Genomic DNA, 13516 nt, shown 5'->3' with positions numbered 1-13516 from the left:
TCGAGCAGCGCTGAGGAAGCTGTAGAGCGACCGTTGTTACTTCAGTGACATGGGAGTGCGTTGGAAGGGATATGTGTTCCAAGGAATATTCTGAAAGTCGACGTCCACAGTGGAATCCAGTCCCCCGACATTTGCCGGACACGGAAAAGATTTCCGGCGTCACCGACAATCATTGTGCCCCACCGAAGGCGAAGGATTTCATTTCCTGTGCGTGTCCAGATGGATGGCAAACAGCGCCACTTTCAACTGTCCTTGTTACAGGAGTTACCTTGGGTAGTCTTTTGACCGGCGTGCAATGGTGGCCTCTGCTTGCCCTGTGTGATGTTTGCTCCAGATGATTCGAAACTTAGGCAGCTTTCAAGACTGCACGCAATCGTCATGCTGAACAAAACATCCTTAAAACGGGGAAAAGTTCAGTCTTTTAAAATCAAAAATGCGTAGCAATGACATTGTTTAGCAGCTTGTTGATGAAAATTTCACCCAGTCTGAGGAGAATAAGCAGAAACTCCGTGGGATACAATTGTGTGGAATGTTGGTTCATCAGTTGGCATGGGAACCACTCCTGGAGGCGAGCGGCGTACGCCCCTGGGAGCAATGCTCAGCCCTTACCTCTGTGTCTTGAACAGTCAGGTCAGCACCGCGCTCAACCAGATACTTCACCACGTTCTTCTGGCCAGTGCACGCTGCGAACGCCAGCACATGCTCGCCCCAGTACAGCGGCGCGCCGGAACTGATGCGCGGCTGAAAGAACTCGCCCACGGCGCGCACGGTGTGGTCGAAGCGTGCGCCGTGCTCCACAAGGTCTTTGACCAGAGTGAAATTGCGATTAGCGACAGCAAGATGAAGGCAGTGTTGGCCTAAACACAGGACACGGAAAGGCACAACAAACAGCGCGCTGCTTTCAGAGCAGAAGACAATAATTCTGGTTCGTGGTGAGCACAGGAAAAATATTCAATGCCAATGGCACAAGTATTAGTATTACCTTTGAAGCACTTTGTAACACGCCCATAATGGTTCCGTCTTCGGTCGTTCGGAAGCCTTGAAGGAATTAAAAACTGTCACAACGCTCCAACCTCAAAGAGAGACCAGGGACAGGACGCGACTGAGTCGCCTTCGTGACGGCCACTCAAGCCCTTTCCAGCCCACACTAGCTGACATTATCTACAAGTAGTTAGTGCATTGCCGGCATTGCATGAAGGGCCTTTGAGCCACGACATCGCGGCTCATGCGAGCAACGCCGGTTGAACAACAAGAAAATCGGAAAGAAAAATAACTGGAGGCTGTCTTCGAAGCATTTTGACTTTTTGTAGCGCCTGTATGACACGGCATGGTGGCACTGACCGTCATGGCGCATGTATTGTGTAAGGAGAGGCTACATGTACAGCCTACACGGCTACAGGCTACAGCCTGGTGGATGGTGCCGTACTCATGATGCGATGACACGGGAAAACCCCTTCATAGGCTCCCATAGGCTTTGGTCAATCCTTCTAATTAAATCCGACTACTACTACTAGTACTAATCGACCTTTTTTTTACTAGTATTGAAGTGGTAGAATTTAGAAACAACCAAGGTTTCGCAGGGTGAGGGTGAAATAGCTCGTTCTCATACGACAGGATGATCGTGCAAGAAGCGTTCCCCATACCACTGAGGGTGAGGCCAGGGACAGGGTGCGAGACACAAAACACAACATTCCCGAGGACGATACAGTGAAGGACAAAATTATTTAACCTTGATCTCAGTCACTCTACTCGCCAGTCGCCCATTACCTACCATCATACATGGACGTTGTCAATCCTTTCTGCGCAATGTTCACCAGTTTCGGGCAGAGCTCGATCAACCGGAGCATAACCTCGCGACTATTGTACATGACAGCCAGGTGCAGGGCGGTAGCACCGTTGGGACTGCGTTGCTGCAGACAGTCGGCGATGTTCCGCCGTCCCAGACACCCCGCAGAACTGTCAGCGTCACTTCCATCCTGGCACTCAGCTTCCTGAACAAGTGCCTCGAGGTCCTCAAGGAGATTGCTGGACGCAACTTTGAACAGCTGACTCTGCGAGACACTGTACAAATGGTCGAGACACACCGCACATGGCAGAGAGGGGAACACAGGCAGACAGACATGTATTGTTAATGTGTTAGGAGGCGTGTTGGCAGACAGACAGACAGACAGATACGAAGAGAGTACTTCGAAGTAATTGGACCATTCTGCAGAGAGCTAGAGACGGAACTGATTTACGAATACATTGACCATTTCGATCCTGCTAGTCTTCTTCAGAAAGAATAATTCTTAGCTTTGCGATGCAGTTATGCACTAATGGCGGAGGGATTCCAAGAAACTGACGCACGACTGGACGAATGCAGTAGAATAGCTCTGAAACTCCTCCACCACCACCACCACCACCACCACCACCACCATCACCACCATCACCACCATCACCACCATCACCACCATCACCACCATCACCACCATCACCACCATCACCACCATCACCACCATCACCACCACCACCACCACCACCACCACCACCACCACCACCACCACCACCACCACCACCACCACCACCACCACCACCACCACCACCACCACCACCACCACCACCACCACCACCACCACCACCACCACCACCACCACCACCACCACCACCACCACCACCACCACCACCACCACCACCACCACCACCACCACCACCACCACCACCACCACCACCACCACCACCACCACCACCACCACCACCACCACCACCACCACCACCACCACCACCACCACCACCACCACCACCACCACCACCACCACCACCACCACCACCACCACCACCACCACCACCACCACCACCACCACCACCACCACCACCACCACCACCACCACCACCACCACCACCACCACCACCACCACCACCACCACCACCACCACCACCACCACCACCACCACCACCACCACCACCACCACCACCACCACCACCACCACCACCACCACCACCACCACCACCACCACCACCACCACCACCACCACCACCACCACCACCACCACCACCACCACCACCACCACCACCACCACCACCACCACCACCACCACCACCACCACCACCACCACCACCACCACCACCACCACCACCACCATCGGTAGCAGGAAAGTGTCTTTAGACTAAGGGTCGGCAAAGTGTCCGAGGTACTTCGTATCATGATAATTACACTCCAGCTTTGATCAATACGCCCGTGTTCCGGACACTGGCCTCACTTGGGCATCATGCGCACACAGCATGCGGCACACAGCACACAGCACACAGCACACAGCATGCAGTGAGCAACTACGCCTACAAGTACAACTACAGTGAAACTTGTCCAAGACGACCGCTCAAGCTAGGGACCTTCAAAATGTGGTCTCTGCTACCAGGTGGTCTCCTTACCCAGGGTCATCAGTTGATTGGAAATAGAATCCCTCGATCCTGGTTTCTGTGGTCTTCTGGGACAGGTGGTCGCCTTATCCGAGTGGTCGCCTCGACAGGTTTTACTGTATCTCTCCAGGAGCTGCTGGATCAGTGCATGTTGCTCTTTTGTTTTGCGTTTGTTTTATAGTTTTTTTTACTTGAAGCCACGCATCCAATTCGTAAAACAAGAAAGAAGGAGGAAATGACGAAAAACAACAGACTAACAAGACATTGACTGAATGGGGTTGCAAGGCAAGGCAGCGGTGGCGATGGGATGTGGGTTGTGATCTCTCCATCATATCACCTGCTAAACCAGTAGACCGGTGCTCTATTTTTTTAATACTTTTGAAGTACCTTCGGCCAGTCGGCTACTATCATTTTCGTCTTGGGGTTAGACAAGGGGAAGTAGCCATGTAGAAGCGTGAGCCCGCCTTTCGGCACCGGGAGTTGCAGCTGGATCGACCTGACTCTACTGAGTCAGTGAGAGCAGAGGACCCACATCTTGATCTGGTGAGCTGCGTCGTGGGGATTTTGCAGTCAGATGTGCGACTGCGGGACCGGTGCACTATGTACCATACTTACAAGGTTTGCTGTTCTATTTCCCCTATATCCAGTTCATCGTGCCAGACATTTTCGTGCTCCTCGTTCTCTGGTGTGTGCTGCGCTAGGTTTTTGTTAATAGCACGCAACTTGCGGAATCGTTTCACCGCATTGCAAGTACTGCGGACCACTGCGGTGACACGATCCTTGATAGTTCCCGGTCGTCGATAGTACGCGGAGCCGCTCTTGTCCGAGGACATGCCATAGAAGCTGAAGCCACTGTTGAAACAGAGTGTGGTCGCGCACAGACACGTACACACGAACACACACACACACACACACACACACACACACACGCACGCATCCAGACACCAAAGTCACCGAGTGGCTGCTAAAACCTACACTCCATATCGTTAAGACCAAGAAATAGTTGGCACCCAAACACATTATAATTTACCTGTACTCCGAAATGAAGGTCTAGCTGTTTGCCTATGGCCTAAAGAATCTCTTAGTGTTACGTGAGTATCGAATGGGATGGACTTTAGTTAGAGGGGGAAGATGTACATGTGGTAGCTCGAACAATTGCAATTAGCAAAGATTGCTCTTTCCTCTTCCTTTCGATACATTCTCACTAGGCATCAGTGAGAGAATGGTGTCCTGGGCCATCCAGTGTGGTTACTTACCTTTGTAGCTCGCTGCCCGTGACGCTACTTTGCTTCTCCATGTTGACTCGATGCTCGTATCCCCTGCAGCCGTGCGATGCCTGCCAAGTCCCTGCCGTGAGCAGACTCGGAGAGTGCTTGCACGTCTCAGTCCGCAGCTATCTGTGGGGCTGCTACAAGTAATGGAAGAGCAACCTCCGATGGTGGTCTACTTGAACATCATTCTCTCCGGAACGTCTGCGGGCAAATGCTCCTTTCGGCTTTAGTCTCGTCTTGTCCCAACTAGCGATTCGGTTGGTTGTTCTGACTGACTCGCAGTTTGATAGCCAACTTTTCATAGTCGGGAACTGTCGTGTTATCAGCGTAACGGCTTCTGTGGGCGAGGAAGAAGTGCTGCCTGCGTTCGAATTGCTCATCACATCCCGGGCCATCGCAAGCATGCAGGTCGTCTTGAACACGCACCATCTCCTTGGCCTGCGCCCAGTCTTCCGTCCTTTCCTCAGCTGCATTCCGTAGGACACCAGTCAAATCCTGCGCGGATGCCATCACGGGGCAGGCGCATGTGCCACTGCACGGGCAAATGCTCCTTCAGTGTTCATGATCTGCAAACCAACCACTTGCAACCCGTAAACTCCACAGCGCCGTGTTTTCTGGGCCAATAACTGTGATCATGCGAAGAGATTACAGTGGAACGCTCGGATGAGGCACACGCTTGCTTAGTTCGAACATTATCCCCAGCACGGGTGTGTTCATCCCTACTGAAGTATTTATTTTTTATTTTTTAATGAAAACCACAAACCTTCAGACATGTGAATGTGCACATATGCAGTGTACATACCATGTATAGAGAAGGCAGCACAGAAACGGCAGTGGTGGTGAGGCCTAGGCAGCTCGTCCGACCGAATTCCGCACTCTTCGCCACTGTGGTAGCGCTCCAGCCGCTCTGGGTCCCCGCACCAGCGATACGACTCCAGTCCAAGTAACCAATTGGTTACCAGCCTATGGAAGACATTGATTCTCTGAAACAGTCGTTCACTGGAGTCAGACAACTCCTTATCTGTTGAGAAATGCTATGTGAACGCGGGAATGGACTTCGACATTTTCCTGTGTTTCAGAAAATGGAGTTAAGGCTACGGGATCACCTGAGGATGCACGTAGTGTGCTGACAGTGCTCAACACTGCGGAGGCAGAGCGTAATACAGAACAACAAGGACAATCGAGGCTTGTTTGCTGCTACTCAGAGTTTCATGCTTAGGCAATCATCAGGCGACATGAGGATGCTATAGGCCATGCCGGTATTTATGCCAGGAGAGATATGGATCTACGATATGGAGCTACGAGATGATCTTCCGCTCTTCTATTCTATCGCCATCGCTGAATCGTGACTGTGACTGTGAATAAGAATGTAAATAACGGTGTTTGTTAGCTGCAGTGTGAACAACACTGTGGTTAACTGTGATCTACACGTACCTGATGTACACGGATAGGAGTGATGCACTGTGGTTTGTTGTTTGTGTGTGTTGTGTGAGTTCAGTTAGCAGTGCTAGTGCGGGTGGTGGTTTTAACAACTGTTGTGTGATTATCACTATCAGTGTGGATAACAGTGTGAGTAAGTACATGTACATGCATTTATTTTTATTTTATTCCAAGCAACACATGGCTGGGGTACATGCATTGGGCACAACACATAATTATGTCAGGAACAGTACTCTTTGTCACAGTAACCACATGGGCATGGAGTTTTCAAGACACGGGGTCGAGAGTGTGTTATACTGTGTAAGATATGTGGCGATGTGTACTATAGTTTTAGTTATATTCCAAGCAATACATGGCGATGCGTGGCGATTGCAGGGTTTTTATATAATATATCCAACCACGGCTGAAGAAAAGCATTCCAGTGCATGCAAGACAACCGGCCAGAGGACTCGTTATCAGCTCTGATGGATTGACGCATATGCTATTGCCACGCTGTTCGTATCAATGGTAGTAGGTGACGTCGTGTTTGTGACTGCAAAACCACGAATCACCAATAGCACCATGCACGCGTACTGACTACATGGTTTCTCCCGGCTTCTTTCCCAATTTCCCGAGTTTCTTGGAAAGCAATGTCTATTACTTTAGTATTAGTCTTGAGCGTGGTGGCGCGTCCCCGAACTTACGCTTACTACCCGTGGTATTATCAGACATGGTGGTTATGTGGGCTGGCATGAGCGAAACTTCCAAAGCTGGTTGTGTTTCTCAACACATAAGCCAGTGGTAACGTGGATGTCCGAACTTTACCTTTTTTTACACGTGAGCAGAATGATGCCTGTCCCGTGACACTGAATTAAAACTGCTTGCATGGTGGTATGGTCGGTCTCATTATGATTGTGTCCATTTAGTCGTGTGTGAAGATTGAAACATTGTCGTGCAGTTCCTCAACGGAGACTCCACTGCTGCCACTTTATCACGGCCTAAGACGTAGCCATGCATGTTTTAGTACTGTATCTCCGAATTGTCACCATTGGCACTTCAATAGGGAGTAAAATGAAGAAGTTATGGTGGTAGACCGACCGCACGACATCAGAGTCCTAGTGACGAGTTACCTTGTTGATCCTGTTATTGCAATTGTAGTTGTGTGAATCCGTTGTCCAGTGAAGCATTGCGCCACGCCACGACACATGCTGTGTGTAATAATACCGGAAAGGATGTAGGGACGAAGCATCATCCAGCCACATGCAAGGAGTTCTTGCCGTTCAAGACTCGTGTGGGATGAGAAAAGATCGGACGAAACAACCCCTTTGGAAAGGAGCATACTAAAATGGAATACAGTAACTCGAGATCTGCAGAGAGTCAGTTCATTCAGGGTGATGGAGCAGTTCGGACACGGGTCTGGAGTGTGGTCAGGGAGTGACGTGACGTTCACGGCCCCCTTGACAACACTTCAGAGCCGTGTCCAAGCTGCACCACCCTGACTAAACTACTAATATCTCTGTTCAGGCCGCTAGGTACTAACAGTGTTTAGGTTAGAAAGGTGTCTTCAACTTGGACTTGATGACAAGACCTCTGCGTACGACTCACTGCGACTCAGCAAAGGCGAAAAGTCTGGAACACTTTCGCTAACCTAAAAAAGAAGGCTGTCGACTCTAGTCCAGTGTTTCGCGCACCTTGCCGTCACAGGACACGACCAGGTCTCCTGTGATGCGTCAAATGCTGTACAGTCGTGTACCTGATCAGTCATTACGAAGCCCAGTACAGCAGCTGGACCGGCATACCGGCATGCATAGCTGTACAACCATGACACCTGTCGTGATGACAATTATGTCACTACATGTCACTACTATGGATATCCCCAAAGAACGAGACAGTTCTGCCCGCAGATGAAGTGCATTACTAGTCTATTGTAACTATTACGGTATGGCCTAGGATTAGCCAAGTAAAAGCTAGAAGCAATTTCAGCGGTACATGTATTCGTAAATGAAGTTGGTTCCTCCTTCGTGAAGCACAATCATACTTCCTGCCGAACTTGATACTTGACTGACTCACGACTGCCATCCGGAGCACACCAGGAGCCCGTCGCACCTTCCACTTGGTAAACTTGCAAGTAAGCACCACGCTCTGCTGCTGCTGCTGCTGCTGCTGCTGGTGTTGCAGCAGTCATGAGTCAGTCGAGTGGCAAGTTCGGCAGGAAGTGTATGTTCCACGAAGGAGCAACCAACTTCATTTAGGATTAATCACTGTTGTACCACATGTTATTATCTCGTACATATACTGAACTGTTGGTGCCACACGCCCGAGGGACTTTCGTTTAAATTAAGTGTTATGTAGCGTCTTCCTTCACATTCAGTGCTTGTTATAATGCCATTTAGCCATTATCTAATTCAAGGTGCCTGGTTTCTCTACCGAATTTACCGAAACTACAGTACACCGAAAATGGCATGCAACACAGACGGCTAGTGTAGTGGGGATACTCAGCTAAAGGATAGCCTCGCTCACTAGCAACAGTGGACTATGTTCCTAGGGAATGGGAATGTATCCATTGGAGTATTGTATTTGTATGTATGGATTCTCCACAGGCCTTAGCCTAAATCGAGGGAGTCTCCGTCAGTACAACAGTATACTCTTGATACTGTACTTCAGATTGTGTATTACCGCTGAAGTCGCTACCTCCATTTTTGTCTTGATACTTAATCAACTTAGTGCAACTAACAAATCCTACAATGGTACAAACACCGTTACTGATACTATGCAGAATGAGCAAGGAATACACAATTGACAGTACGAAACAAAACAAGAAGACTCAACAACTCCCTAGACTAGTAGAGTACAACGACATTATGTCAATGAGGGGCCAGAACCAGGGCTAACCCCTATACGGTTCAAATGGTCAAGACCGGGGCTCTGCCAACGGTGGAGGTTGTAGTAAAAAGCAATGTTTCCGAAACAAGTGTGGAACAGGGCAGGTGACATGCGACTTGCAGCCGCTCTACATCATGCACGGACAGAGTCAGTACATGAATCGGATGTCTGGCACTGACTCAAGGACGGGCACGTCCTTTTGACGTTTGGCGTCACGGCCCAAGGCGTAGCCGTTGGTAGCCGGCCGGCCGTAGGGCGTTCGGTCATGCGTCGGTGCATGCAGCACTGGGTTCACTGACCCCGCGCCACAGGTCAAGCTATGAAGGCAAGATTTCAATATTGCCAGTAGAAAGACAAAGTGACAGAGACTCGAGAGTGATGCTGAGGCTATGGCAGAGTGTGGTGCTCCGCCATCCCCACACATTGGCATGCATACTGTCAGTGTACTGTCAGTGCACTGTCTGTACTCAATGGTACTAGGGATCGGACGCTCCAGAAGCCGCGTGTCACTAACCGCAGAGGTACCGTCACCCAACTACACTGTAGCTGTAATACTGGCCGTAGATCTACTCCCTGTGAGTGTGATAGCTATGCCATTGGTGCTACGCCGGCCTTGTGTCTGCTGCGGCTGTGCGGCTGTGATGCTCACGACACGGGCATAGTCCCAACGACTAAGGACATACTTACTAACTAGTATTACTGACTTAGCTAGCGCGGACTAGTAGTGTCACACGAAGTCGTGGACTACAAAGAGACCACCCGAAAGATGGCCGAAATCATGTCAGCTTCCCACTGGGATCGATGACCTGGTGGCCGTGGATAGATGGACGATACCCTGGCCTAGGAGAGACACATCTGTCGCTCAGGCAAGGCACGCGACACGCACAGCATGCAGCAATGAACAATGCTCCCATGGCCACCAGGGCTTCATCAGCACACGGCTACACAGCGGTGGAGCTGGAGAGGATTCACGTGACCAGGTCCACGGGTCATCAGTCATGGGGCCTCCCTCTCTTATCAAGTGCACCAGCTATCTGGCGCACAGCCACGGGCACAGCCTGTGAGTGTGAGGATGTATAATGACAACATACAGAAGACACCTAGCTACTCCACTCTGAGATACTAACCATGCAGAGTATGTACGTGACGAGCGAACAAAACCCCAACGTTCAGCACCACTAACCTGCAGTTCGTCTTCCTCTCGTCTCCAAACTCACTCTCTCTCTCCGTTGTTCTCCCGAGATCCAGTCTCCGCAATAATGGCGTCTTCTCTATCTCTCATGACGGTTCTCCTTCTTCTTGTGCTGCTCCCCAACACGTCCTGGGCAAGTCACGATGCGGCAGCAGACTCTTCCGGTGGTAGTGGTAGCGGAGACACGGATATGAAAGCTTACGAGAACTGTCTGGCTAACAAGCATGTGACTATGACGATGCAGATGGAATCCTCGCCCGGCGAGTCGGAGCACGAAGCCGAGCCTGCCGCTCAGCCGCAGACGCAGACGGAGCATTTCGAATTCGCCGGCAGCAGTATGGCCATGGAGCTGAAGCGCAGCTGCTGCGAGCTCGGCGCGAGGGTACCCGCCGAACGAGCTGCTGCCGTGGAGTTCAAGCAAGGGGTAAGGAAGACGACGACCTATGTGACTATCATTTCATTTCCACTATTATGTTCCCACATGGGAACTAACTTTAGGAGAATATAGGTTTTACCCACGTACATAATTAACTACTAAACGTGCATATGCGATGTCTGTGCCTGCACGCAGTCATGGCAGATAATATTGGAAAAACTGGCATCATGGAAATAGTGGGTAGCTTATAACATACTTTATCAGAAAGCTGAACTTCTGTCGGACGCTACAACAGTTACTATAGAACACTCCGATGTGGTGTTCGGTAATATGGAGTGCAAGCAGCAATGCGGTGAGATATTCAGCTTGATAGTCCAAACCTGATAGTGGCGAAGTGACAGTCTAGGGAGAGATTCTTAGCAGCATGTGTGTTAGCGCATTCTGAAAGAAAAGTGGTATTAAATCACCTCTTCACGGGTGCGAAATCACGCAAGATGTCTACAGCTTTTATGAGGAATCACGTTTGTGAATGTGGCATGTACGATTCGTGGTGGAGTGGAGACTCTCGGTAATAGCTCAGCGTAGTTCACACAGCGGGAGCTACTGCATCAGCACCACACAGCACTATGCAGGTAGCAATACATACACCGATCAGTCGTTTTGGCTCTGACTGGATACTCGCGGAGCCCATAATACTAATTTCTTGAGAAAAGAGCAAGCTGTGACTCTTCATTGTGATGCCCAAGAATTCGTCTAAGACTAAGAGCCACTGAGGCTGAGTGCGACACAGGACAATGAGAACGTGTATGCAACCAACAATCGCACTCGCTACTTACACTTCTCCATTCCTTCTCCGCAGAACAATTACCACAGATCAGATCACGTGCAGGAAGGAGAGGACTTTGATACACACATTTCCTAACGGCTAAGCACAATAGTTCCCACACAATCAGTTTGACGCCTAGCAGGTAATTAACAGCATGACCTTCGGACAATCAATAGAATACTAGTACTCGGGACAAACTGGACCACTGCGTTCAGTATGATCATCAGACCACTGAGTTGACTTCAAGAGCCAGAAGACTTACGCCAGGGCCAAGGTGCCCGGATACGAACAGCAGGACTATCACGGTTCACTCTTTTGCTTGACATGCAGTCTGGTTTGTCAGTCTGTCTGCATGGTTGTCATTGTTTTCGTGACTGTGGTCAGTTTGGATTGTCAGTCTGTGTACATGTTGGTCTGCTCCAGGTGATCCCCCCCCCCCCCCCCCCCGCTCTTCATCGCTATGACTCCCCATTTTTAGTCCGCGGATCACTGAGCCTCCCCAAAATGGAAGCCTCCCATTGCATGACATAGGCCCACTGTCCACCGTTGAATTTGTATAAAGCAAGGTACTCAATCTGCGGACAGAACTGTTTCGTCCTTTGATTGTGGACTCATCAGTGTATGAAGCAAGGTAGAACTGAATTTGCCTTTCTAAAATTAGTTCTCCATGGGTCTCCCTTGTCATGTGTTTGTCCAGCCAATGCACCAGTATGGCGCCGCCAAGGCTAGTCTCTCGACAGGAAGAAAGGTGGAGTGCACGAACAGAGCATACTGTTGCTGCATGCAAGCAGGTAGTGGACAGTGCGGAGTTCTCGAGACTCTGTTCAACTATGGCGAGTAAAGCACGGAGAGATTCAGAATCCCATGGCTCCAAGTTGGTCAACTGACACTACCTGTGTGTGTGTGTGTGTGTGTGTGTGTGTGTGTGTGTGTGTGTGTGTGTGTGTGTGTGTGTGTGTGTGTGTGTGTGTGTGTGTGTGTGTGTGTGTGGTGTGGTGTGGTGTGTGCATTTGAAGATTTGCGTGCTTCTCTTGCCACGGGCGTATACATGGTACATGGTATGGTACATGGTGTGTGTGTGCGTATGTGTGCGTGTATGTGTGTGTGTGTTTGTTTGTGTGTTTGTTTGTGTGTGTGTGTGTGACTGACTGTGTTTGTGTTTGTCCATGTACCGGCATGTGTGGGTGTGTGTGTGCGCGCGTGCGCGTGTATGTGTGTGTGTGTGTTTGTGGCTGTGTGTGCGTGTGTGTATGTTTGTGTGTGTGTGTGTGTATGTGTATGTGAGTGTGTGTGTGTGTGCGTGGTGGTTCGAACAGTATTTCACTGTTATCGTATAAGGACCACAATGCCCTGATCTGGTACTACACTGATGCAAGATTCATTTCCCCACTAGTACCTTGCTGTTTTGTTCTATAGACTATTGACCTTGGAGGCTTATGAACTGCTGCCATACCAGTACACGTGCTTGGCTTAGAACTATAACCTCACTGCTCTCGTCTATTGCTGGCTCGACAGACCTGACTAACCATCATCATTTTCAGCGCGGCTTTTCAGAATAACTATTGTACAATGTGCATGTCCATGTGCTGAGTAACTTCTCCCACAAAGCTGCAACACAGTATAGAGACTTCCGCTCATTTCTCCTCATTTAGTGTACTGTGCCATAACGGAGCTGTGAACTAGGGCACTACACTCCTACACTGTTATTTTTCCGACTCTCGTAATGCTTCATGGGCTCGCTCCTCTGCAACCGCTGTCTAGTGACATTGAAATGAATTATTATTTAGCCATAACACTCCGAGTTTGCATGTTTTTTTTAAACTCTTTGCCATCAATGTCGTGAGTACTCGAGGGTGGTGTAGGTAGTCGCAAGTCGCGACCGCAAGACGCAAGTGCGCCTATGCATGCTATTGCACACCTTGTTTGGGAGGGAACGCAATACTCGATCTACAGAAAGCTAGCTGCTTTGACCTCCCTATCATGACTTGTATAAAATTATGATGTACATGTACATACGTGCATGTATGTCTTTCTCAAAAAAAGAGAAAAAGAAAAGGAAAAACGCATATGGAGAGCGGGCGGTGTATACGGACGGATACACGTACACAACTCTCCTTCAGAGATAAGTCATAAAACACATTTCATCTAACAAAATA

The 13516-nt window shown here is 49.7% G+C and overlaps 2 protein-coding genes across 3 annotated transcripts in view; one reads left to right on the top strand and one right to left on the bottom strand.

Moving 5' to 3' along the window:
* Positions 1-5021, bottom strand: part of LOC135826515 (transient receptor potential cation channel subfamily V member 5-like) — a 31530-nt gene extending 26509 nt beyond the window's left edge. The window contains exons 1-4 of one of the 2 annotated variants that reach the window (XM_065339123.1): positions 4650-5021; positions 4009-4245; positions 1772-2061; positions 610-857 (exon numbers count right to left, since the gene is read on the bottom strand). In XM_065339123.1, the coding sequence (XP_065195195.1) occupies positions 610-857; positions 1772-2061; positions 4009-4245; positions 4650-4690 (816 nt within the window). In that variant the 5' untranslated portion in view covers positions 4691-5021. The remainder of the gene's footprint in view (positions 1-609; positions 858-1771; positions 2062-4008; positions 4246-4649) is intronic. The other variant, XM_065339122.1, reaches the window with a different exon arrangement.
* Positions 5022-10114: 5093 nt separating this feature from the next.
* LOC135826516 (uncharacterized) lies at positions 10115-13195 on the top strand. Its single transcript, XM_065339124.1, has 2 exons — positions 10115-10582; positions 12058-13195. The coding sequence occupies exons 1-2, from the start codon at positions 10226-10228 to the stop codon at positions 12199-12201; spliced, it is 501 nt and encodes a 166-aa protein (XP_065195196.1). The 5' UTR covers positions 10115-10225; the 3' UTR covers positions 12202-13195.
* Positions 13196-13516: the final 321 nt, after the last annotated feature.

The sequence above is a fragment of the Sycon ciliatum genome, chromosome 10 (genome assembly GCF_964019385.1).
Source record: "Sycon ciliatum chromosome 10, ocSycCili1.1, whole genome shotgun sequence".
Classification (NCBI taxonomy): Eukaryota; Metazoa; Porifera; class Calcarea; order Leucosolenida; family Sycettidae; genus Sycon; species Sycon ciliatum.
Note: the sequence above shows the minus strand (reverse complement) of the source record. Positions and strands in the feature narration are given on the sequence as shown.